General features: G+C 48.3%; 1 protein-coding gene across 3 annotated transcripts; it reads left to right on the top strand.

Moving 5' to 3' along the window:
* Positions 1 to 3,600: 3,600 nt before the first annotated feature.
* Positions 3,601 to 27,154, top strand: amot (angiomotin; the record flags this gene model as incomplete). Of its 3 annotated transcripts, none has more annotated exons than XM_080014063.1 (14): positions 3,601 to 3,766; positions 14,162 to 14,359; positions 16,131 to 16,325; positions 16,910 to 17,582; positions 17,988 to 18,609; positions 20,096 to 20,240; positions 20,334 to 20,426; positions 20,515 to 20,660; positions 20,978 to 21,124; positions 21,621 to 21,817; positions 22,351 to 22,479; positions 23,648 to 23,880; positions 24,104 to 24,337; positions 24,447 to 27,154. In XM_080014063.1, the coding sequence occupies 12 exons, from the start codon at positions 16,193 to 16,195 to the stop codon at positions 24,566 to 24,568; spliced, it is 2,874 nt and encodes a 957-aa protein (XP_079870189.1). In that variant the 3' UTR covers positions 24,569 to 27,154. The 3 variants fall into 3 exon arrangements, with proteins under 3 accessions (XP_079870189.1, XP_079870188.1, XP_079870187.1); XM_080014062.1 differs by lacking the exons at positions 3,601 to 3,766; positions 14,162 to 14,359 and adding an exon at positions 14,822 to 14,882 and having other exon boundaries at positions 17,988 to 18,060; positions 18,142 to 18,609; XM_080014061.1 differs by lacking the exons at positions 3,601 to 3,766; positions 14,162 to 14,359 and adding an exon at positions 14,822 to 14,882.
* Positions 27,155 to 27,262: the final 108 nt, after the last annotated feature.

Raw genomic sequence — 27,262 nt, 5'->3', positions numbered from 1 at the left:
CTGTGTTTTGTTTATTTCAATACCTTTGGTGAAATATTAATTTCAGGAAAGCATAAGTAATTATGAGAAAAATTAAAAGCTCTCTTTCTGAAATGACTTCTATAGCATAAAAGAAATAAAAATATATTTCTACATTATATTCAGAATATTAGATATAGTTTAGATAATATCTAATCTACATCTAATATATATTTACTTGATTTAACATTATTTAACTTTATTTAACCCCACTCGAGGTGGCCTGTTGGTCAAATTTTTATTAGGAACATAATTCACCAAAAACAGTTGTTTTGGCTACACACTGTCGTTGTTTTTATATACAATTGTAAAAAGTAAAAATCAACCAATAAAACCTCAGAACAACAGCAACAGTGCCAGCAAGCCACGTTTCCATCTACGCATGCGCGCAAACCTTCCCTCCCGCCTCGAACTCCGCTTCCCACAATGCACCGCAGTGTTGCTCTTCCGCGGCGCGCTCACCTGGAGAGGTGCCGTGCGCGCGCTCCAGCCTGGGAAAACGGAGCCAAACTTTGGCCGAAGCGGACAAACAGACAGACAGACAGACAGGCAGGCAGGCAGACAGACAGGCAGGCAGACTCTCACGTCTCGGCGCCGGAGGCTGCTGGAGCCGAAAGTCGGGACCGGGTCCGCACGTGGCGGTGGGGAACGCGCCACCGGCGGCTCCGGTGTCCTGGGAGGAGGCCACGAACACCCCCCACCCGCGCGGGAGATCCGGGAGAGAGGTCTTTCCAGTGGGAGCTCCGCGTCCCGTTCCCCTCTCCGCGATGTCCGCTGAGCTGCGGGGTCCGGAGGGGGCGGCGGGGCGGGCGCAGCAGACCGGCCCGCCGGAGTGCGCCGAGACGTTCCGGGGTGAGTCCGCGTGGCGTCCGACACGGGCCGGCACCAGTCTACAGAGGGCGCACGCTGTCCTGCCGCCCGTACGCCGCCCTACAATGTTCCGCTCTGGCCAGTGCTGTCCTGCACTCTCCTTCTGGGTCAATACCGTGTCCCGCACCGCCCCACAGAGTCACGGTGTCCACACACTGCTCCACCGTCCTACCGTGTGTCTTATACTGACACTGTCCTCCGTTGTCCTGCACTGCCCTACGGAGTCGTCCGCGGTGCTACGGTGTCCTTCCGTTTTTTGTTTGTTTCTTTTAAGTGTTCTATCCGTGAAAAAAAAACCGACCGTTTCACCGTCGCCCTTCGACGTCCTTAGTGTCACGAGTCCAACCAGTTATTCGGTGTCCGGTTGGAGGCGGACGGGGCCGACCCTCGCGATGAGATTCTGCTTCTTCAAGTTAAAGCAAAGTTCTAACCCTAAAGCTCCAAAGCTCGTGTGCGGGGGCTTTCGGGGCTTCACGTGATGAGACGAAACCCCCCCAGGGGGTATCTTCAGGACTGCTGCTTAAAAATAACAGAGTCCGGTCGCCCAGCTCAGCAGGGGGCTGAGATCAGCACATGCTGTGGCTGGTCGGTACATTTTTCCAAAAGTTAAATCCATCGAATCCAGACGCGCTGTGGTCTGTTCGAATGTTCAGTCAACAACTTCTCGTCGATCTTCTCAACTGAAGCTGCTCGACGTCCTTCCTTCTCACTCATTCACTCACTCACTCACGCTTCACCGTCAAAATTGTTCCCATTAGTTAGAATTCTTTGATATCAGACATACTTTATGTGTTTTTTTAATGTATAAGTTTGACTAATACTTAAGTTCTCAGAAGGTCAGAGTAGAACTCTGATACTGCTCTGATGTTTCCACAGAGAGAGGAGTGACGGGTCTTGACCGGCTGGAGCTCAGCGACCACATGCTGGGTGAGTGCCACCTCCACGCGCTGCCAGGTCTGGATGCACTGTGGGTCTAAATGCACTGTAGGTCTACATGCACTGTAGGTGTGGGTGCACTGTAGGTGTGGGTGCACTGTAGGTCTACATGCACTGTAGGTCTACATGCACTGTAGGTCTGGGTGCACTGTAGGTGTGGGTGCACTGTAGGTCTACATGCACTGTAGGTGTGGTGCACTGTAGGTCTACATGCACTGTAGGTCTACATGCACTGTAGGTGTGGGTGCACTGTAGGTCTACATGCACTGTAGGTCTACATGCACTGTAGGTCTGGGTGCACTGTAGGTGTGGGTGCACTGTAGGTCTACATGCACTGTAGGTGTGGTGCACTGTAGGTCTACATGCAATGTAGGTGTGGGTGCACTGTAGGTGTGGGTGCACTGTAGGTCTGGGTTCATTGTAGGTCTGGGTTCATGGTGTGGTACGGTGGCACAGTGCATTGCACTGACTCACCACCTCAAATCGATTCCCGCCTGGGGCGCTGTAGGCACCGTGCTCCCGCAGGCTGTCTCCCAATTTGGAGCCTTTCTGTGTGGAGTTGGCATGTTCTCCCCATGCTCACATGGGGTTTCCTCCACCTAACGTCAGTAAGGGCCCCCACCAAAGGCTGACCAGCGAAGGACATATGGAACCAGGTCCCCGGGCGCGTCGTAGATGCTGCCCACTGCTCCTGAATGTACTGTAGGTCTGTATATACTGTAGGTCTACATGCATGTAGGTCTGAACGCAATGTAGGTACCAAGTCATGTCGGTCTATTCACATCATAGGCCTACATGCACTGTAGGTCTATTTGCGCTGCAGGTTCATCAGTATTACTTTGTCTTAGTGATGTGAAATATTCTGCCTTTAATTTACAGTAAATATTTACAAGAGTCAATTATGGTCTGTTGAGGTAAGATTGGTTAAGGTTAGGTAAATTAGGCGTGGTTAATGAGGAGAAAGTTTTATATTGTATTTTAATAAAAATAATAATCATCCAGATAAATCATTCATTAAAGTATAAGAAATGTTTATCTCATTGTCTTCTTTCACACATAAAAGCTGAATATATATGTATGTGTATATAACTTTATATAATCAATATATCAAAATGTTTATATCTAAATCTGTATTCGTGTATGTATGTGACAAATAATCTCTTAAACTTCAACTTCAACTGTTGTATGTACTGTATATGGATGAGTGTGTATCTCCACCTGAAGCCACCAGGGGGCAGGCTCTGAGGCCGTGTGTGTGTGTTTAGTGTTTATGGGGTAATTTGGTGCCAAGTGTCCAACCTGAGCGACTGAGGGTTGATTACTGCTCCACTGCGCTTTCACTCCTCAGCCGCTGCGCTGCGGGGCAATAAATCAATACCATCGATCAACACGTGCATGCTGTACGATACAGTGAGCGTTAATAAAGTATTGGCACTGTAAAGTAGTACCGGTATGCAGTAGTACTACATGAAGTAGTACTGTATGCAGTAGCACTATATGAAGTAGTACTACAGTATACGAAGTGGTGCTATTCGCAGTAGTACTTGTGCAGGGAGAATGAAGGGATGCAGAAACACAAAAGCTCCTTTTGTTTCACTTTTCAGACGCAGAGAATTTAGCGACGGTCCCTAAAAGAGAAACACAGAAAAATAAACTTCCTGCAGGAGAAGCGGAGGAGGAGGAGGAGGAGGAGGAGGAGGAGGGTGTGGGAGAGGGGGTCGGTTCCTCCTTCTCTCTCTGGACTTTGCCTCCATGGAAAGTCTTCTGACGCATTCCTCTCATAGCGGCGAAGTGTTCCGCAGAACTTCATGGAGAATAAGAAACTTGACTCCGTGCTCGACGGATTAAGACGCGCCGCGGACAGGAGCGAGACCTTTCGGGGCGTCATGGAAACGCGGAGCGAGTAACGGGAGAGTTTGAGGGGACTTCCCGTGACTGGAAGGTAAAGTTTCTCGAGTTTCCCAAAGTGTCGCGGAGGTCTCGCCCCGCGCGTCAGGGGACGGCTCCGGTGGAACGCGGCGCGCTGCTCGGACCGATCCGACTGTTCGGGGTCCGGGGCCGGTTCGTCTTTTTCAGGCCGTTCGCCCCGTTTCCTGTGCGCGCAGACGCCAATAGAGTGGAACGCGGGGCGGTGCGTCGTGGCTGTGGAACACCGAGACGGGCTTCGCTGCTTCCGATCAATGGGACTCGTTTGTTTTTGCCGCGCGTGTGCATGTGTGCGTGCGGGGATGGTGGCATTGGTAAAGATGCCGCTGATCGATGACTCTGATCGGTTTTAGATCAGATCAGACGGCATCTGCTTCAGATTCCAAAGATTAATATCAAACTATATATGTAATATTTATAGTTTATTCATATATATAATGTTCGAATGATTGATCCAAACAGTACTGTAGTAGTAGTAGTACTGTTCCAGAGCAGTACTGTGTACCAGGTGTGTAGTACTTTCAACCGTGTTATCAGAGCCCTCTGACAACCTGATCAGGTTTATTGATGTGTGTGTGTGTGTGTGTGTGTGTGTGTGTGTGTGTGTGTGTGTGTGTGTGTGTGTGTGACAAGTACAGTGGAGTGATTACTCACTTCTAAACAATAACTTAAAGTAAAAAAAACTAATAAGTACAGTTAAAAAAGTTGAAGTTATCAAAACTATGGTGGGTCGTGCAAAAATCAAGTAAAATCACCAAGTTAAGTACAGTAATAACAATAACATCATAAATAATATCAATCAGCCACGACATTAAAACCGTCTGCCCAATATCATGCAGATACCTCTTGTCCCGCCAAAACAGCTCTGACTCATCTAAACAATGTTCAGGTAGGTGGTACATGTCAAAGTAATATCCACATGAATGCCAGGAGCCAAGGTTTCCCAGCAGAACATTGTCCAGAGCGTCACACTGCCTCCAGCAACTTGCCTTCTTCCCATAGTGCATCCTGGTGCCATCTCTTCCCCAGGTAAAGCACCACACGTACCTGTCCATCCACATGATGTAGAAGAAAGCATGATTCATAAGAACAGGACACCTTCTTCTATTGCTGCATGGTCCAGTTGTGACGGTCACGTGTCCATTGTAGGTGCTTTGGGTGGTGGACAGGGGTCAGCATGGACACTCTGAGCGGTCTGTGGCTACACAGCCCCATACGTAGAAGGCTTCCATGCACCGTGTGTTCTACACCTTTCTATCATAGCATCATTCAATTTTTCACCACTTTGTGCAGCAGTAGTTCTTCTGTGGGATGGAACCAGACGAGCTGGACTTTGCTCCCATACGCATCAATGAGCCTTGGGCCCCATGACCCTGTCGCCGGTTCACCGCTCGTCCTTCCTTGGACACTTTTGGTCGCTAGTAACCACTGCACAGCGGGAACAGCCACCAGACCTGTGCTTGTGGAGATGCTCTGACCCAGTCGTCCAGCATCACAATGTGCTCCTTGTCAAAGTGGCTCAGATCCTTACGCTGCTTCAACACATCAACTTCAACAACTGACTCTTCACTTGCTGCCTCATATGATAATAATGTATAACACTATATATATATATAATAATAATAATATATAATAGTGCATATATATATATATATATATAAAATAATATATCCCACCCCTTGACAGGTGCCAGTGGAACCAGATGATCAATGTTATTCACTTCACCGGTCACTGGTGTTGATGTTGTGGCTGATCAGTTGTGCACAGTATGTACTGTGTAGCTTTTTGCTCCTTTCCATTTGGTTGCTCTCTCCACTGGAATGTGGAGCAGGGAAATGTCTGGTCATGTGACCTGGACCAGGAAGTGCTTCCCAAAACAGGAACCTCCACCCAGTGAGGGGGTCGGAGGTCGAGGGTCAGCTGCTGCATGGTGCCCCCAGCAAACACTGCACTGCACTCCATCTTCATGCTAGTAGGCAGGCGTCCTCCATCTTACCAGGAAGTAGGCCGCGATCTTAATAGGAAGTAGTCCTCCATCTTCCTACTACCAGGAAGAAGTCCTCCATCTTACCAGGAAGTACTCCTCCATCTTCCTACTAACAGGACGTAGTCCTCTACCTTCCTAATACCAGGAAATACCAAGAAAGAAAATAAAAAAAATGAACTATAAAATAAAAATAACTAATAACTGAAATAAGATTTATAAAGATAAAATATTTTAAAAGGAGATAACAAACATAAATAATCAGGAATAGTATGTTAATTTAAGATTAGCGCGGCAAGAGCTGTGTATTTTTTTACAGTGTGTGTGTGTCTGTTAGTTTCTACAAGGCCCTCTGCTAATGACTAAGAACCCTGGAATTCCTCTGATTTCTCTCTCCCTCCCTTCTCTCTCTCTCTCTGAACACATGATCCAAACTTCACACTGCAGCATGGAGGTTAGCTCGCTGGTTAGCTTAGCGGTATCCTAGCAACAGCGCTGAATCATCACTGTGGTCGCTGCATGTCCAACCAATCGGGATGCTCGGTTCAAAGCAGACACACACAAACACACACTGGACTATATATCTCTATGGTCACATGCGCAGCTTTCACATGGAAAAGTTTAAAGTTAAAGTTTTCCATTAAATCTGATTCTTATTTGTTCTCATTAATCTGATTTACTATTTTAAATCTAGTCCAGTTACTGGAACCTTCCTGGAATTACTGACTCTTCCTCCTAACGAGCCAATTTAGGGAGCGTCACCCACAATGCATTGTGTAGTAGCAGACTGGTACCAGTTTATTCCACAGGTCAGACTGGTAATAGTTTGTTCTAGTGGTTACTGACTGGTTACAGACGGATTACATTCTTCTGGTTAAACCGTTTTTTTTTTCCCCCACCAAGGGAGCACTTTGTGCGGGTTGCCAGGTCCTGAAAATATCAAGCACTTAAGGTGTTCCAAATAAACCGACAGGTCAAATTTATAAAAACATTCTAATCAGTTTCACGATTAATCCTTAGTTCTAGATATGGTTCAAGTTCAAGGGATTTGTCATTGTATGGTATTATGCTGATTTATATTATGTATATTTTTATTGTGTTATTTTACATATTATGCTGTTATATTGTACATTGTATTATATTTGTAATTATGTTATAATATAAAACATTTTAAATCATGTTTTCTGTAGTAGCAGTTTACAAACCAGCCAAAAACTCACCTTTTCACAGTTTTTCAGCCATGGTTGTGTTTCCAAAGAGCCCATTTTGCTCTGAAAACGGTGAATCTGGCAACCCTGCAGGCTGGCATGAAAGAACGCTTTATAATTTGGATCTGCTTACAGCACAGTGTCTGGTTAGAGCTACACGTAATATACACCCAGTGAGCACTTTATTAGGAACACCTCTACACATACTTATTCATGCAATTATCTCGTCAGCCAATCGTGTGGCAGCAGTGCAATGCATACAGTCATGCAGATCGGGGTCAGAAGCTTCACTTCATGTTCACCATCAAACAGGGGAGTAAATGTGATGTCAGTGTTTTCCACCGGGGCATGGTGGTTGGTGCAAGACGGGCTGGTTTGAGTATTTCTGTAACTGCTGGTCTCCTGGGAGTTTTCACGCACAACAGTCTCTAGAGTTGACTCAGAATGGTACGAAAAAACAAAAAACATCCATCGAGCGGCAGTTCTGAGGATGGAAACGCCTCGTTGACGAGAGAGGTCAACGGAGAACGGCCAGACTGGCTGGAGCTGACAGAAAGGCCACGGTCACTCAGAAAACCACTCTGTACAACGGTGATGAGCAGAGAAACATCTAAGAATGCACAACACATGGAACCTTGGGGCTGATGGGCTACAACAGCAGAACCACGTCAGGTTCCACTTCTGTCAGCCAAGAACATAAAGCTGAGGCTGCAGTGGACACAGGCTCCCAAAACTGGACGGTCAGAGACTGGAAACACGTAGCCTGGTCTGATCAATCTCCGTTCCTGCTGAGGCACACTGACGTAGGCTCAGAACTTGGTGCCAACAGCATGAATCCATGAACCCCACCTGCCTTGTGTCAACAGTCCAGGCTGGTGGTGGTGGTGTCACAGTGTGCGGAATGTGTCCTTGGCACACTTGGGGCCGTTAATACCAATCCATCATCACTTGAATGCCACAGCCTATGTGAGTGTTGTTGCTGACCATGTGCATCCCTTCATGGCCACAATTTACCATCTTCTAATACCTACTTGCAGCATGATAATGCTCCGTGTCCCAAAGCAAAAGTCGTCCAAACTGGTTTCAGGAACGTGACAATGAGTTAAATTTGTGTCCTTCTTGGTCACCAGATCTGAATCCAATAGAACACCTTTGGGATGTGATAGAACGGGTGATTGGCAGCATCAATGTGCTGCTGACGAATCATGTCAACATGGACCAGAATCTCAAAGGAATGTTTCCAACATCTTGTGGAATCCATGCCAAGGAGAATTGGGGCCTTTTTGAGAGCAAAGCGAGGCCCCGCCCGGTATTAGTGTAGTGTTCCTAATAAAATGCTCAGTGAGTGTAAAGTGTCTGATATGATGTTCAATTACGTAAAATAATACGATAGATACTTTCTTCATCCCTGAAAGGAAATAGTGGAGTTATGTACCCGATAGTGGACATGGATGCTGATGAGACGTTAGCAAAGATGTTTTTTGAGCAGTTTTTGGGCGGTAAGTATGTGCGAAAGATGGCAACCCTCGGTCTGCGGTGGTGTTTGCTGCGGTTTGAAGGCTGATTTAGGGGGTGAAGCCGTGGATCTGGCAACGCTGCGTTCTGCTGTGTGGATGAACTGAGAAAGGAATGCTGCACTTCCTGTTGGGGGCGGAGCCAAGTCTCAGATTTCCCCTTTCCTTCTTCTCTGCTGACCTGTCTCTCTCTCTGTCTCTCTCTGTCTCTCTCTCTGTCTCTCTCTCTCTCTCTCGCTCTCTCTCTCTCTCTCTCTCTCTGTCTCTCTCTCTCTCTCTCTCTGTCTCTGTCTCTCTCTGTCCTTATCTTGTAACGGTAGAGAGAGAGAGAGAGAGAGAGTGTTTTTTTTTTCTCAGCTTGTGAAAAGACCGTTACTCCACAATGCGTTTCTCCTTCTGATCAGTCCAACAAAGAGAGACAGGGAGTGCACGGAGCCGCAGCCAGAAGCACACAACATGCCTGTTTTACTTTTCTTTTTTTTTAAATATATTTCCTGTTTAAATTCTGCTTCTATTGGTTTATTTTCTTTTTCACAGCGATCAAGAATATAATAAAAAAAAAAAAAAGAACTAATCCTGTCCAGCGCATAGTATCGTGTCATTTCCCGAGTTGTTGTGTTTTCTTCTCGCTTGTGTTTTCATGACAAAACGTAGTTGGATTTCTCCTGGTGAAAGATGTTGTAGCGTGTGACCCCCTGTCGCCATCAGTCATGTAGTGTGAAACCACAAGACTGCAAGATTCCCCATCACAAGACAGAAAGTTGTGCGGCGTGAACAGTGCAGCCATCTGACCACTTTGAATCCCGTGTCGTGCGTCGCTGGCAAGAGGAATGACTGCAAAGTATTTTTAGTTATAATAGATGTTCCTAATAAATGACGTCTTTCCGGCTGTTTTTCATGGTTTTGACTCACAATTGAATGTTTCTCTTGCTGGTTGAGTGCTCAACAGTTAAGGGGAGGAGGAGCAATGCATCGTGGGAATTCCTTTGGCCTTATCGCTAAATTAAGAAAATCGTGTGGTCTGTTAAAAATGTTTTTGTCCAGTAATATTTGGTTTGTTTGAGTTTTCTCGCCCATGTGGTGCTGACTTAGCCCGGGAACCAGACCATCCTGCAGCTCATGTTTCATTTGCTCTGCAGAATACGTCTAGCCACCCTCCCCTTCAAACAGGTTTCCACCCGACCTTGCCAGCGTTGGGCCAATCACAACCGTTTACCTAATATGGGCCGGGTTTGATACCATGACCATGTTGTATCTGCTATGGTGACAGTATCAAACAAACTGGACGCTTTATTTTCTATAAAAAGCTTCTGTTGATAAGAAAGATGTGTTTGTTGTACTTCCCACAGGATTTGGTTAAAGTTTAATTTAACTCCACTCACTGCTACGTCACACGTTTGGATGCTCTAATTGGTTGTAGGTCTTTCCAACGCTCTGACTGGTTGTAGGTCTATCCAACGCTCTGATTGGTTGTAGATCTATCCAACTCTCTGATTGGTTGTAGGTCTATCAAACGCTCTGATTGGTTGTAGGTCTTTCTAATGCTCTGATTGGTTGTAGGTCTATCAAACGCTCTGATTGGTTGTAGGTCTTTCCAACGCTCTGATTGGTTGTGGGTCTTTCCAACGCTCTGATTGGTTGTAGGTCTTTCCAACGCTCTGATTGGTTGTAGGTCTTTCCAATGCTCTGATTGGTTGTAGGTGTATCCAATTGCATCCAGAAACATTGTGGCCTGCACCTGTTGGTAACAGGCCTCTTGGAAATGAGGTTCCAGACTAATATGCATTTACGAATGGTCTGGCGATGTCAGGCTTGGGCTCAATAGTTAGCATAGTGCATCAGTTAGCATGTTAACTTGTTTGGATAGATGTGAACATCATCATCAGGTCTCTTGCTCGGCGACGGGGGCGACACCATGCGTAGATCCAATCCGTTTCACCAATCTTCTCCATTTGGGTCGGTCCAGTGCTAGGGACTCGGCTTCAACAAGCGATAGGTCCATTTGGTGTAGGTCCCTTGTGACGGCATCAATCCATCGGGTGCGGGGGGCACCGCGGGGGCGTTTCCAGCCGGCAGCTTTAGGTTGGAAGTGGAGGATAGCGTGAGTAGGGGGATGGATGTGAACATACTTTTTATTTCTTATTTCATTTTAATTTGGATCTTTCTCGACGGAACAGTTTTTTTGCTGCTCTAATGCCTGAATTTCCCTCCGGGGATTAATAAACCTCATACAGATACATCAGGTTCGCATCAAGTAACACAGTGATTTAAAAGGCTTGTCAACACTTACGTATCCCTGTTATCTTACTTTTCTCCTCCAAACAAGCCGGTGATGCGTTTATTGAAACTCGGAAATTTGTAGATCAGAGTTGCTCGTTCCCACTTGCTGCTAAACACTCCATCGTCTGTTCAGGAAAACATGGCCTCTGCAGTAAACGTGTTTGTCTGTCTGAAGTGCGTGTCCTGTTTGTCTTCTGAGACATTTTACCCACATTACAGAGGCTAGCAGGTGTTTTGGTGTTCCCTAAATTGCACAAGACCCATTTGTTCAGTTTAAATTCCAATTACTGAGCGTCGTCCATACTTTAGATAAATATGTTTCAATTAAGATAAATATATTTTCATTACATACAGTTGTTTACATATATATACACACACACGCTGTTGTGTTTACAAGTGTGTGTGTGTGTGTGTGGCAGTTGGTTACAGCAGCGCTCAGGTATGAGGGAGTGTCACCTGTCTCCCCTCCCCCCCCCCCCCCCCCCCCCCCCCCGTTCCACCTGTCATGGGGTGTGTGTGTGTGTGGGGGGGGGGTTGAGACAGGGAGGGGTGAGACAGACAGGGAGGCGGTGGGGGGGTGTGTGAATCGCGGCAGCAGGGATCTGATTTGTGCCGTGATGCCGACGTGATCCGGGAACCAAGGTGGAGGAGAAGTTTGGGGGAGTTTATTTGTGTTTTCTTTTCTTTTCTCGAAGCGAGGTTTGTCTGACGGCCGCGCGCTCAGGAATAAGTTGAAGCGTCTGACTGAAGGTGAGTTAATGTTATTATCCTGATTAATAATGATTTATGTTGTCAACGAGCAGAGCTGAGGAACCATGAGCTGCATCGGGTTTAAAAATGAGTCTGAACGACGGAAAGCGGTTTGATGGCTGTGGGTGGGGGTGGGTGGGTGATGGGGGGTGCGCAACTCTCCACCCCTCTATTCTCGTAAGGAAGTGAAAACGAGTGGAAATACCCCAGCGGCGCGTGGGCTGATTAACCGCCGTGGAGTCAGAACCTGAAGAGTCACATTCCAACGGGATCACAGATCGCTGTCTGATGTCTGGATCTGTCTGACTTCACTTCATGTTCGAGATGCGGGGCAGACAGGTGGATGGATGAAGACAGACAGATCTGTATTCCAAGGTTTGGTTCAGGTTTTGTGGGACCAACGTGAGAACGTTTTGACTCCGTCTTTTGATTGATTCCCCGGATCGATCGAGAATCCTTCGTTCTTCACCTTTTGCTTTTGTCACGTTAAAGGATCACTTCTCAACATTAAATCTCTTTGTTTATTTTTTTTACCTGTGCTGTCATCATGCTGGACGTACAACACAGAGTATTTGTTCCATTGCATCTAGGACAGAGTTAGTCTGCAAGTGGAGTTCAACTTCTCAACCTGCAATGACTCTGTTTTCATTCTTTAATCATCAACAACTGCTGCAATAAGTCTGTCCTGTGGACGAGCTGTGGGACGAGCAGAGCACAGAACCACCACCAACCCCCTCTTTGGAGAACTATTTCACCATGTTTTGGTCTTTAAACAAATGATCATCATCACTACTCCAAGAGGGAGAATCACTACGGGTGAGACAAATAAACATACAAACAAACAACAATATGAACGTGACAAAACATAAACATAGAAACGTCAGATGACAACATGTATTTGCCTTTTGCACGGTCCACGGCTCCGGGGGGCGAGGGGGGCGCGGGAAAGGATGGGGCCCCCTGCTCCGAGTTGAGGTACCAGACATGTGCAGATGGAATCAGGAGGGTGTTTGGGTCAGGTGTGTGTGTGTGTGAATGCACGGGACTTGCACCTGCCCCCCTGTAGAGCCTCCAGGCAGGGGAAAAGGCCTCGCAGCCACCCACGAGTCTCGCACTGGTATAGAAACCCCACAACCTCAAGAAAGCCCCGAGCACAATGCACCGCCGCCACAGAAGACCCTGCAACCTACAGAGAAGCCGGGACTGTGCGGAGCAACACCCATGCGAGGTGCGCAAACCAGTCCCAGAGAGCACCCCTGAGGCGCACACAAACAACCTACCACAGCGTACAGGCACAAGCGCAGCCGCAGCCCACATCCACGACGGCAAGCAGCCTCCAAGGGGCCCCGGGAAAGCACCCGGCAGCACTCTCCACAGCCCCACCATGTCGCAGTGGGCCAGAAACCACACCAGGGGCAAGCCGCCAGGAGCCGAAACACAGCAGTCAGGGGGCCCACCCCGTCGACCCCCTCCCCAGTTTCTAGTCTCTTACTTCCCGTCTCTAGTCTCTTAAGCTGCTTTCAGACATGTACTGCAACTCTGAAATTATCTGAACATTACCCGGAGGAGCTGTATGTGTAAATGCAAATGTCCGAATCATTTGGATTGGACATTACCCAGACTTTAGCCAGCCAGCACCCCTTGTGCAAAGTCAGTGTAATGTCAGATTAAGCGGTTTGTGTGAACAGAGCAGGTGATTGGGCGTGTTGATGACGTCTCTATCACGTCTATCGTCTATCTATCCTTTCTGCTCTCCTTAATATTCCTTTTCCACTCTTTTGTTTATATTATGTCCAAATACGTGGAGTATCAACTCCAAAAAAGACAAGGTGGTAGCCTCTTCACCGTCTTGGGTGTGCTGTAAAACTTTGCAGAGTCATTGCGCCACGTCCTGCCTCCTGCCCCCTCTACCCAGGCTCCTCCCCTCGTCTAAACCAATCTGAGTATTTCCAGGTGGAGTAAACGCGTTTGACCCGTCAATCTCCGGTTGTGTGCTACGTGTGTGAAAGGGGAACTCCGGACAATATCTGGATAATCAGGTCTGGACCTGACTATCCAGATGTTGTCCAGAGTTCATGTGTGAAAGCAGATTTACTTGCTGTTTCTTTGTCTCTTACTTCTGATTACTAGTCTCACGCTTCCTGTTTCTAGTCTTGCCCTTCCTGTTTCTAGTCTTGCCCTTCCTCTCTCCAGTCTTTTATGTTGCCGTTAGCATGTTGCCAGAAGAGCTGATTTGTGAACGTGCAAAATAGTCAATAAAACCCTGAAAAACTTGACTATAAAGTACGTTTCCCATTTTCCAAAAAGGCCCGGGGTGAAAAATGATGAACATATGCTTGAAGATTACTACCGAGATGTGTTTGAAAGATCATTTAGATCTCGACCTTCACACCTTTTCACTTTTATCGGCGTCTCCAACATGTCGTGACAGGAAGCTCAAACCCAAGTTGCTGTGATTAAACCCATGACAAGCTGAAAGATGAGGTCTGACAACAGGGAGTGATTACAAGATGCCCTCCTAACAAGCTAGCACATAGAAGTTTGAGAATCAGGTTTGAAACCAGGTAACAGTGCCACTCGAGAGGGGGGAGGGGGCTTTTATTGTGAAGTTTCCGTGCTCAACCAAACACCCCCCGACTGTTGGGTTTTGAACCAAACACCTCCTGTGCTTGCAGAGCGGTTTGGAGTCGGGGACTTCCAGCAGCGCCTCCACCTTCTGGACAGTCCAGAGGGCCTTGTGGGCCTCCAGGGGGCCCAGAGCCAGGACTTGGACCGCACGCCCCCCCGTCCAGCGCACGTTGGATTCGCTGCCTGCCATGAGCCCCCCTCGCCGGCACTGACCCCCCTAGCGCCCGGAGAGAGAGACCGCACAGGTAGGGGGAGCCGGGACGCCAACCCAGAGCATGGAGCTGGTTAGTCTCACGTGTGTGTGTGTGTGTGTGCACGTGAGTGTGCACGTGAGTGTGCACGCAAAACATAAATCACTGTCTTCTCATTTAAACACTGTCATCCCTCCTCGTCTCTCTCTCCCCCCTCCTCCTACCCCCCTCCCCCTCTCTGTCTTTCTCACTCCCCCCGCTCCCCCTCATTCCCTCCCCCCTCTCCCTTTCTCTCTCCCTCCCTCCCTCTCAGCTCTACCCCGCTCTCTCCCTCTTTTCCTCGCTCTCCTGCTCCCTCTCCCCCTCTCTGTGAATGAATTGACTGTTTGGAAATGTGGCTCCTGTTGTTATTGTATTTGTATTGATTATGAATAAATGTAATGAACTAAAAGATCCTGAGGAGAAGTGTGGAGATCTGGTTTTAATGTCCTTTTTTTTCCCGCTGTTTGCCAACAGATGTTTCGGAAAAAAGGCTCTTCCTCCTTGAGAATGAGAAGGATGACAGAGAGCTCTAGATGTAATACCTCATCTTCCTCCTCCTCCTCCTCTTCCTCCTCCTCTTCCTCTTCCTCCTCCTCCTCCTCTCCTCCGTAGATCTGCAGGGTTCCAACCTTCAACGTTGTCAAGCGCAGAGTTTATAGCTTTGAGGGGATTTTACGTTTCAGCAGAACAGTCCACATATATTTAAAGGCAAACTAATTCACCTCACTTGATAATATAATATAATATAATATAATGTAATTTAATATAATGTAATATAATATAATACAATGTAATGTAATTTAATATAATGTAATATAATATAATCGAATATAATGTAATTTAATATTATATTATATAATGTAATGTAATTCAATGTCTTGCTGAATGACACAATTTCAATTCCATATCGTTTTTTATCGTTGTATCGTTTTATCCTGATATATATTACAAAAATATTTCACAGACCAAATTCGGTCTAATATAGAAATTCAATATTTAAATAGATGTGACTGGTGGTATTTACTTGAATGTAAACAAAGTGTTTCCAGATCAGAGTCAATCTTCGTGGAGTCTGATCTTATTCTTTTCTCAACCCGGACAAATTCTTGATGAGTCCGAGACGAAACATCAAAATCCCAACATTCGGTCGGTTCAGAAAACTCTGTCTTTGACGACTTTGAACGTTTTGCTGAAATCTGCTCCTTCCTTCGACTCTGATCCGAGTGGAACTGGTTCGAGCGTTTCCTGCTTTCCTTTCCTGGGTCGCAGCTCGCATGATCCGTGTTTGACTCAGGCTCTGCTTGGTGTGGGAGTGGGGACAGGCGACTCTGGGATCAATCAGGTTTGGTCTGAATGAGCGTTTGAAACCCAGATCTGCACCAAAACAACCGTGGGACTCTTCCCAAGATTACGAGGACGTTTGTTTAAAAGTAAAAGTATTTTAAACTGATTGTCTGTTGAGTTTGACTTTAAATGTCAGAGTTTTCACGCGGCCTAGTGCCATCTTGAATTACAAATTAGCGTTGTTAGCGTCGAAACAGCTCCCGGGGGTTTGAGGTTTGTTTGCCGTGAAACGTGTTGATTCCTCAGCAGAAAATCCTTCTCTACGCCGACGACGTCGTCCTGTTCCTGACGACCCACAATGCATCACTTCCTGCGGCACAGTGTGTTTTGGTTCTGGTGGAGGAAGCTGTTTGTTCAACCTCTCACCTGGATGCTCTCCCTCTCTCCCCCTTACTCTCCTACTTTCCTCCCCCTCTCTCTCTCTCTGTCTCTCCTCCAGGGAGTATAGACAGAGCTCGGAGTCTCTCCTTCCATGAGGGTCGTGCCCAGCGGGAAGCAGACATGAGGGCGGCGGTGGAGGAGGCGTCGGGGAGCGGCAGCAGCGCAGGAGGTCCAGCAGGAGGCAGCACGGTGCTGCAGCGCCTCCTGCAGGAGCAGATGAACCGCAGCTACCTGCTGCAGCAGCAGCAAGGAGGTGACGGGAGCGTGGGGGGGCGCAAGGACTGAGAGGGACATTTGAAAAATTAAAATGATCATCCTGAGATTTTGTTGTAAGTTGGTATCCACTCGCGTATACAGAGGAAGCTGCAGTTTAAAGCTGCTCCAGCAGGGGGCAGCAGCAAGACTGACTTCCTGTATGGACTTGTTCCGTTGGAAGCCTCTGTTCAGGAAAACATGGCCGCTGCAGCAAATGTGTTTAGTTTAAAAACGCTGCAAAGCGCACTAAGTTCGCCGCAGCCGTGTTGCCATGACGACAGCTGTTATCTTGGTAAACTCAGGCCCGTTCCTTTGCACATTTCCCAGCAGGAGGTCGGACTTTCCAGATTCCCGCCTTGAATGGAATGTGGTGTTTTGGCTCCAAAGCTACAGAAAGTTTCTGCAGCTTGTAATACCTGACACCGCCAGTAGGGCCAAACACTTTCTCTTCACTGTCGGTGGCACATAGAGAACCAGTGCCGATCTAACAGATAAACACGGGAATCTCACTGATATGTTCCTTTGCTGGTTTGAGGCCCCTGGTTTCCATGACAACAGCTAACAGTGCTCATGTGTCTCTAGGCCCAGGGCCCGGCCCGCCATCGGGACCCCCGGACGACCACTTGGGGACCCCCCATGTGGCCCGGCAGGAGCCACAGGGCCAGGAGCTGCAGGCCGACAGCGGGGCGGAGAAGCTGGCCCCGCCCCGGGGAAGGGCCAACAGCGGGGGCGGGGCCCTGCCCGAGGACCTCCCCACCTATGAGGAGGCCAAGGTGCAGTCTCAGTATTTCCGAGGCCATGGCCCCCCGCCTCCCCCGCAACAGCAGCCCCTCCCCGCCTTCTACGTCACAGGGGCAACGGGGGCCAAGGCGGGGACACGCATGGAGCCGCGCACGGAGGGCCGGCCCGCCGTGCAGCGTGCGGGGGGGGCGGGGGGGCGCGTGCACCAGGACGAGGGCCTGAAGGACCTGAAGCAGGGCCACGTGCGCTCGCTCAGCGAGAGGCTAATGCAGCTGTCGCTCGCCACCAGCGGCGTCAAGGCCCACGCCCCCGTCTGCAGCGCCCCCCTCACCCCCCTCACCCCTCCGGGGGACTACTACAAGCCCCAGCACCGCGGGCCCCCTCCGGACTACCCCTTCAAGGCCCTGGGCTCCCCCCCTAAGCACCAGGACCCCGGAATGTTCTACCAGGAACAGAGGGGCCGTGAGGTCCCCCAGGTCCGATACCAGCCCCCCCCGGAGTACGGCTCCTTCAGGTGCGACACAAGTTGCAGGAATATTATATTATATGATGTCATATTATATTATATTATATTATATTATTCAAGATTCAAGATTCAAGAGGTTTATTCGTCACATACATATTATATTATATGATGTGATATTATTTTATATTATATCATATTATATTATATTATATTATGTGATATTATATTATATTATATTATATGATGTGCTATTATATTATATTATATGATATTATATTTTATATGTGATATATTATATTATATGATGTGATATTATATTATATTATGTGTTTTTATTTATCAATCAAACTGTTTCATCACAAACTTTTTTGTGACATTAAAGTTCCTGCTCTTATCATACTCTCTCTCTCTCTCTCTCCCGTCCCTCTGACTTGTCTCTCGCCCCCTCACCAGGTCCAGTAAGGACCTCTCTCTCCACTCCCAGAGGCCTCTCCACCACCACAGTCCCTGCTCGTCCGTCACCTCGGTGGGCTCCCTGTCGCGCACCCAGTCCTCCACCCTCAGCAGCCTCCTTGGCTCCGCTCACTCCCCGTATCCCCCGCCGCAGATGGAGACCTGCTACCCCCCAATGGGCCCCCGTGGCCCCCACCAGCCGGGGGAGCCCCCGTTCGGCATGGTTCCGTTCCACCAGCAGAGGGCAAACCTCCTCCCGCACGACCAGTACGGCTCCACCCACCGGATGCAGCAGCACCACGTCATGCAGCAGCAGCAGCAGCAGCAGCAGCAGCAGCAGCTGCTGCAGCAGCAGCAGCAACAGCAACAACAGCAGCAGCAGCAGCAGCAGCAGCAGCTGCAGCAGCAGCACCACCACCACCCACAGGGCCCTGGCCTCCCCCCGCCCCAGCTGCAGCAAGCCCACTTCCCTCACCCGCACCCCCACCACCCCCATCTTCAGGGGGATCCCTTCGCTGCTGTGGCGCGCGCCCACCAGGTGGTGGAGGCCCTGACGGAGGAGAACAAGGCGCTGCGCCAGGAGATGGAGGCGTGTCGGGAGAAGGTCGCCAGGCTGCACAAGGTATCTGACTTCAAATATGTGACGCCCGTGTACTTTAGGGTCACATTTTGAAAATTGGAAAATTTTGTTTTCTCACATGATATGAAAGTGTAGAATCAGAGCTTGAAAACAAGGTTTCACTTGTGGGAATCAAGGAAATATTTTGGAAGCTTTGACCTATTAAAGATGAAGGTTTAGAAAAGAGAAGTTCTGAGAAGTCAACCTTTAAAGTTTTATAAACATTTCCAAACTTTTGCACAAAATACACATTTAAAAACACAATAAGTGCTTTAAATGTTTACATCTGGATAGTGCTGAACTCCTTCAACGAGATCATGTTGAATGTGTTTTTCTGAAATATTTGAATCAAGATTCAAGAGGTTATTTGTCACATACATATTCATACGTGTACAAATACATATATGCAGTGAAATGTCATGACACCGGGTGAGTACGCACAATAAGCTCTAAAAATACTAAAATGTGCTGTATGTAAAATGTAACTGACACGAGGCGCTCGCGAGGGGCGGTGCCACAATCGCGTTTCTGGGTTCTACAATTATATAATATAATTGTATGATTCAATCCTCCTAAATGAAACTTACCTTAACTTACCTCCATGAATTTATAAAACAAAATTTGAAAAAATGCACAATTCACGTTAATACTTTTTTTTCGAGTTCATGCTCACTGTGCTATAACGAGTCCTCTCTTATTCTGTAACTTCTAAACGTTCCCATTTCCTGACTTTATTGTTTCCCAACAATGATAGTTTTAAGAAAGTGGCCCATTTCAGATCCCACACATGAAAACCTATCCCCAGGGGGCAGCAACTGCCAGAATGCAAATGGCAGGGTCCTTCATTCTGGGAGCACCCTGCCCCGCCGCCTCCCGCTGCCAGTTCCACAATATGATTGAGAGCCTGCTCCGCCCTCTTCTCGTCCTCCATAACAACAGGGAGAGGACGTTTTCACGGAGGAGTGAAATTTCTTGCTTCCGGTGTTTATTCGTTGTTGTTTCTTCAAAACATTGTCTACGGAACTGACGTCAGCGCAGCATTTATTACACCAACAGGACGCGGGGTTGTCACTCCCGGTTCGATACACTTTATAACCTGATTTCCCGGAATACGGAAGCATGATCTGGATATGCAGGTTTGCATTAAACTAATACTAACTACTAGTAACTAATGCTGATGGAGCCTCGAGCCTCATAGCCTCGACTTCTTAATGTTGATCTAATATTTAGAAATCAAACTCAGTTTTGAAAACAACTTGAGGAACATAAATCTGCTATGATCTCATTTTGGACCAAAAATGAGAATCTCCAACGTTTTTCACACACAGCCGACAGTACAGAACGGCGAAATGCACCGGGTTGAGATGCGGTGGGTCACATGTATGATACATGAAATGTAAAACATACAAAATATATATTCAGGTAAGTGAAGATGCGGTTAAGGTAACTGTGGAAAACAAAAGTACATGTTCTCCCTCCCTCTCCCCAGCTGGAGACAGAGATCCAGTTGGTTTCAGAGGCCTACGAGAACTTGGCGAAGTCGTCGTCGAAGCGCGAAGCTCTGGAGAAAACCATGAGGACCAAGCTGGAGCTGGAGGTCCGCCGCCTGCACGACTTCAACCGCGACCTCAGAGGTGCGCGCACGCCTTGGAATCGATCCGAAGAGAAGCCTTCACGCCGACCCCGCGACACCTGCCGTTTACATGTTTGTATTGATGTCGTTTCAGAGCGCATGGAGACAGCCAACAAGCAGCTGGCGGCGAAGGAGTGCGACACCTCAGAGGAACACCGCAGGACCATCTCTCAGCTCCTGGCGCAGAGTGAGAATCGCACTGAAGCGCAGTAAGACAGTTCAAAAACACGCTGCACACACACTCACCAATCTGCGCCGTGTGTTTGTGTGTTCAGACAAGGAGACGCTGTGTGAGAAGGAGCGTCTGGATCTGGAGCTCCACACTCTGCGCTCCTCCACGGATGACCAGCGTCGCCACATAGAGATACGAGACCAAGCGCTGAACAATGCCCAGGCCAGAGTGGTCAAACTGGAGGAGGAGGTGAGCGACTGGTTGAGAGATAAATGTAGTTATGGACCTAAACCTGACAATAGAAAACATACAACAAAGATGGTAAAATAATGATAATTAAATAAAAACCTGATCTAAGAAACAACCTAAAAATTGCAATATTGGATCTATTATTATTATTAAAATGAGATCCAGGCTCAAGCTTAGAAATTTTAAAGTTTTGCTTTAAAACCGGACGTTTGGATCTGCAGCTCACAGCTAATCTGAATAATACTGAATTACCGTTGCGTTTATGTAATGTGTCTATCAATACTAACAAAAGGTTCCTGTGTGTGTGTACGGTGCAGCTGAAGAAGAAGCAGGTGTACGTGCAGCAGGTGGAGCGCATGCAGCAGGCGCTGGCGCAGCTGCAGGCTGCATGCGACAAGAGAGAGCAGCTAGAGCTGCGTCTCCGCAGCCGCCTGGAGAGGGAGCTGGAGAGCCTGAGGATGCAGGTACAGATGCCTCACCTCCCCCCTGCTTCTCTGAGCGCTCAACTTGACTCCGCCCTCATTACTGGACCTCCAAGGTGCTCCCACCCTCAGCCCAGCGACTGTCAATATACCGGCCCTAGAGTGGAGGTTCTGTTAGAACAATGGCTTAGTTAGGCCTTTAAAAAGGATAGCAAAATAAAATGATCCAATCGTGTTATTATCCTGGAGAAAGCCTGTCCTCCCACCCCCGGGAACAGAGGGGTGTGTGTGTGTCCTGGAAGATTTCAATGTCCCAGACAAATGGGAGAAATATTATGTGTTTATTGAGCTTAAAAACAATTGATAGAATGAAATCAAGGCATGTAGATTTATGTTTTATTGAATATTAGAGAAATAATCAGTCCCCTTAGTTGAACTATTTAAAAAATAAATATTATGAATATTAGGACTTGAAATCAAAGGCTCTCGTGGTCACGGCTCCTCTTCCTCACTTGGACTTCTCACTCCCCCTCCCCAGCGTCATAGCTCCGCCCAGAGCTCTGGCTCCGCTTCCTCCGAGTACAACGCGGCGGCGCTGATGGAGCACCTGCGGGAGAAAGAGGAGCGCATCCTGGCGCTGGAGGCCGATATGACCAAGTGGGAGCAGAAGTATCTGGAGGAAAGTGTCATGAGGCAGTTTGCCCTGGACGCTGCCGCCTCCGTCGCCACCCAGAGGTGTGTGTGTGTGTGTGTGTGTGTGTGTGTGTGTGTCTATTAGTGGATTTTATTAGTGGTTGGTAATTAATAATCAAGTCTGACATTTGAAGCCTGGGTGGTTCTCTAGACCAGGAGTACAAAGGGAAGCAGGTGACTGTGGTTTTATTTTTATCATTAACTCTGCTCCTGCACGGTTGTACGGTTGTACTTCAACATTTACCGTGTGAACGCAGACGCTCGCTCCGGTCGCATGAGGCAAATCTGACCTAGTTTGTCAGCAACCACAAACAATCTGCTGAACGGGTCAACTGGTTCTACAGCTTAATGATAAGAGCAATAAACTTTACTAATCGTGAGCTAGAAAGTGTCACAAAACAAAAGTCTTGTAAGAAAGGACACATGTAAAAATAAATCCTAAATAAAATGAAGTTGTTCCCACATCAGAGTTTTAGACCAGATCATAAGAAAATTCAACGGATGTCGCCGATCTAAAAGTAAGATTCTAGGAACCGTGTGGTGACTTAATCGTTCTCTCGTGCCACCATTTCCAGGGACACGTCGGCGGTGGTGATAAGCCACTCCCCCAGCAGCAGCTACGACACCTCGGTGGAGGCTCGAATCCAGAAGGAGGAGGAGGAGATCCTGATGGCCAACAGACGCTGCCTGGACATGGAGAGCAGGTCGGCTGTGGCCCCAGAACCTTCCACCACCACTCTGAGTGTTGTTGTTGTTGTTGTTTCCTCCTCCTGGAAGCCCCGCTTTGACAACACACGTTGTGTCACTTGCTTTACGCTCTCACGGCCGTGAATCCTTTTTCTTGAAAGTCATCTGGGTGGAGCGGCTCCAGTCTTCCCTTCTCCCAGCAAATCATTGAAGCGTTTCCTGGGGGGTTCAGAGGCGTTACCATGCAGCTGAGAGATCCCTCCCCCGGCTTCAGGGTCGGCCCCAGGGGGACACCCTGACCCCATGAACGGACTTGGCTCACAAGGAGGAGCTGCAGTTATTGGTCCTCCTGGATCACCCGGCTTCTCCCGCTATCGCTGCGGCTTGATGTCATTTATATGAAAACCACCAACAGAATAGGATGCCAGACGCAGCCCTGCCAGAGCCCCACCGCACCACGCCCCTGGGGAACGGGTTCGACTCAACAAGGACGATGCCAACGCTCCTGCTGCGTTGCATAAGGACCGAACGACGAGCAACAGCGCCCCCTGTAGCCTGTGCTCCCTCTCGCTGAATGCCAGTTTGTCTGGACTGTTTTTGCAAATTCCAGTGATCCCTCAAGGGTTTGTGAGAGTCCAAAAAGTGGGTTTGTTCCACAGCCAGGACTCGATCCGTGTTGTTCCTCCTGCATCTGAGACTCCACCACCCGGTGGATCCTCATTTCCAGGCCGCGTGATTGAACTGTTGTTGGAACGTATCCTCCGCTCCCTCTTTTTAAAAATTAGAAGTTACACCTCGAGGCTAAAAACAGCCCAGGTGGCGTCAAGCTTTCCCCCTACCGAGCCAAGGGAGGGTTTACCAGAACCTCTGATGCCCAGAACTCTTCTCCAGGGCCCATCCAAACTCCTCCCCCTCGCTCTAACCTCATCACGACCCCAATTTGAGCTTCCCGGGTCTGCCCGGCGACCTCACCATCTGATCCCGCTCACCACTAGACACTAGACACACCACTCTCTCAAGTTCAGATTGGGCCGTCGCTCCAGGTTCCTCCATCGTGAGAGGAAAACTGAAAGAAGTAAAACAAAATACACTCCTGTGAATCTCTGGTTTCCCTGTTGTCGTGTTATCGCGCAGCATGTTGAGATCGTTGCCGACTGAATCAACTCCCGTCCTCTTCCTCCTCAGGATAAAGAACCTCCACGCTCAGATTATAGAGAAAGACGCCATGATCAAGGTTCTCCACCAGCGTTCCAGGAAGGAGCCCAACAAGTCGGACCCCCCCTCCGCCATGAGACCCTCCAAGTCCCTGATGTCCATCGCCAACACGGGCGGGTTGGGGCTCCTGTCGCACAGCCTGGCCCTCAGCGCCTCCCCCATCACCGAGGAGCGCAAGGACACCAGCTGGAAGGGCAGTCTGGGTGAGTCCACTGCTCCACGTGCACTTGTAGAGTTTATCAACTGGACTGAAGGTCCTTAAAAATGTCCTAAATTGAGCTTTAAAATCATTAGGCCATAATTCAAGGGATTGGCTCAAATTTGAGCTCTTAATTTCAACAGCCTGACTGATGCAGGAGTCAAGTTCTCGGCATCAGCGTCCACTTTTCCGATGTTCTAAAATCTTCACCCGACCTTGTCTCCCAGGGGTTCTTCTGGGTCCAGAGTTCCGTACAGACTCCCTGAGGACAGAGTCCATCTCCTCGTCCCCCTCCCCGGTGCTGCCCTCCACCCCCATGGCGGCGGGACACTCCAAAACCGGGAGCCGGGACAGCTGCACCCAGACGGGACAGGAGGCCAGCAAGACCTCCGCCCTGCAGAGCATGACCCTGCCGGCGAGGCTCAGCACCAGCCCGGTCTACATCCCCGACCGCATGGCAGGCAAGCCGACCGACCGTCTGTTCCACCCACCGACCGACCGTTCCACCCACCCACCGACAGTCTCCGTCTCACCACAGGTCTCTCTCTCTCTCTCTCTCTCTCCCCCCAGACGTGGCCGTGTTTCAGAGCAGCACCCTGGAGAGGCGAGCTCCAGTCCACTCCCACCTGCAGCCCCAGGCCACGCCCACCCAGCAGGAAGTGGACAGCGACTTGGTGGAGATCCTCATCTGAGTCCACGGGACAGTAGGGAAAAGCGGCTCCTCTCTCTCCGGGGCCAATCACACGAACTCAAAGAGATGTTGGACGCCGCACGGTAAAGACGTAGGCACTTCCTGGTGGGCCGGTGTCCTCCCGGCGGGCGGCACATAGCACCGACCTTCAGTCAAGGTGAAGGATGACGTTTTGGTGTTGAGAGGTTCTCTGTGAAGGGTGGGGCTGTTAAAATGCACTACTTTGACAAGATGTTTTCAAAAATACTTAAAACCATTTCCGCTCGGGTGGTTGGCGTCCACTTTGCTCCGTTGGCCGATCGCATTTCCGCGGCGGGACGGATATTTTGGGAGCGGAGCCTGCGACTGGCTGCGGACGGCAACCGGGAGAGAGGCAGCGCTGCAGGTTCCACTTCCTGTCGGGAGGTTTTTAAAATCTCGCGCGTCGTTCAGTCGACCTCTCTGACCAAACGTACCCGACGACTATTCATCGCATCCATTGCACTACTTTAAGAGAATGTTCCTTTTGTTTTTATCAATGACTACACACATCTGACGTAGATATTTGTATTTATGTGTGATTTGTTACCAGAGTTGGACATGGACATTTCGGTAAGTGAAAATGTAAACGGCAGTGCGTCCTCGCTCGTTTGAGACCGGGTTGGCGAAGGGAGCGGAGGCGGTTTTGCAAGCGGACGAGCACAGCTTCAGCGTCTGGCGAAAGAGTCGTGAGGCTCGCTGCGCAGGGGGTGGAGGCGGTGTTACGAACGGTTGCGGCGTGAACCATTTCTCCGGCTCTTCTGCCCTGTGTCGTCCCCGGCTGCCGGTCCCGAAGGTGTCGGTGAAGTGGGCAACTCCTCCACTTCCTGTTGAGACACTCTGCACCCCCACTCCGTAGAGGGATCCTCGGCCCGGTTGTGTTCGCGTCAGCACGTCGTACGGACGGTCGATCCGGGCCCGGCCCCAAAACACTTCACCGATGGACGCGCGTCCGTTTGGCGGGTTCCGAAGCTTCCGCCGCGAACCGGCACCTTCCTCTCCAAACCAAAAGGTCCCACGTTCACCGCTCGGGTGTTTCCCCGGCGTGTCCGTTCCACATCAGCCCCCTAACTCCACTCATCGTTTCCTTTCCCGGTTCTTGATTCCGTCGCGTTTTCTGTGTTCTTTGGACTCGTCTCCGGCCGGATTTTAACAAGGTTAAGTCGTCTCACAACTCGCCCGCACCCAGAAGCCCTTGCTGCACTCCGCCGGCACCTGCAAACAGACCTGCACGGTTAAACCAAGAGTCTTTGTTGCTTAAAAAAAAAAAAAAAAAGCCGAAACCTCAGGACCGGAACACGGCCGCTGCTCTGGTCCCTAAAGCTCCTCTACCGTTTCTACAAGTTTGTACATGAACCACTATTTTAGGAGCGTTTTGAACGTATTGCCGAAAAGTCAATCTGTGAGTGTTAAAGCAGCAGTGCAGCCTGTTACGTGTCGTACCACGTGGTTGTTGTAGGTCAGCCATGTTGGATTCGTTACTGAATTCCTAAAACACGGTTTAGGATTTTTATTCAAACCAAGTGACCTTCTGCAGAGATGAGCGTTCCGCTTTCAAAGCGTTTTTACATTTTGATACTTTTTTCGTTTTTAGATCAAAAACCTCTTTTTGAGACAGATTTTCCAGCTTTGTATGAAACGGTTTGAAGGGTTTTTGTTTGTTGGTTTGGAGGAAACACAAAGTGAGAATGTCAAACAGTACAAACTTTCAACTTGTATTTTACTTTTGTAGCGGAGTTCTCCGCGAGCACACTTATGATATTCTCACTAACTCTTAATGTTTTTCTAATTATTATTGGGCTCTAATGTTACGTATTTGGAAGCAGACGATCTTCCGGTGTGCCCATATATCCAGCGTTTTGATACTAAGTATATTTTGTATTTATTCCTTTTTGGTAGAAATTAATCGATCAAAGACTTGAATGTGGTTCAGAATTTCCCCCTTGTGGCCAGTTCAACTGGTTCAGTCTTACTTCTCTTCCACTTTGCAGGAATTTGATGCAATTTTGTTCCAAACAAAACATTTCCGTAGCGACGAACGCATTTCAAACACCAGACGTCTGCATTTTCAATCGTTTTCTGTTCAAAGTAAGAGACTTGATTTAACGATCAGAAAATGGATTTACAAGTACGTTCACGTGTGAATCTCTGCTGCTGGACCTATTAACACGTGATTCCTTTTCTCAAGCAATAACTTTAGAATTTGATCTGAGTGGAAGTTTCTGTGACAGAATTTGTAATTCCTATTGAGTTACTGTTTTAAGGTTCTGGATTTACACGCCTGTTCCTCAAAGTCCATTTATTCCTGTTTAATTTGTGAGAAGAAGTTGAATGTTAAGAATTTGTGACTAAGGTTTTAAGCACTCAGTGCCTCGTTCCGATTTCAAGTTTTTACACATTTCCAGTTAAAAAAAGGATTTTTGGCCTTTTGGTTTAAGTCCTTTAGATCTTTTTTTGTTTATCTGACAAGTTCCCCAAAAAATAACAGTCTCCGATTGTTTGTTTCATAAAGGAGTCGACTGTTAGTGTTAATTTAATTATTTTGTTAAATAAAATACTTTTGACAACATTCAGAGCTGTTGATTTCTACACAATTCAATGTTTTGTCACGGGTCCGGTGCCTTGCTCAATGGTGTTCATATTGCTTTTGAATACTAACTTAAGTTAAAGAGTCATT

This window comes from Zeus faber, assembly GCF_960531495.2.
Source record: "Zeus faber genome assembly, chromosome: 14".
Taxonomy (NCBI): Eukaryota; Metazoa; Chordata; class Actinopteri; order Zeiformes; family Zeidae; genus Zeus; species Zeus faber.
Note: the sequence above shows the minus strand (reverse complement) of the source record. Positions and strands in the feature narration are given on the sequence as shown.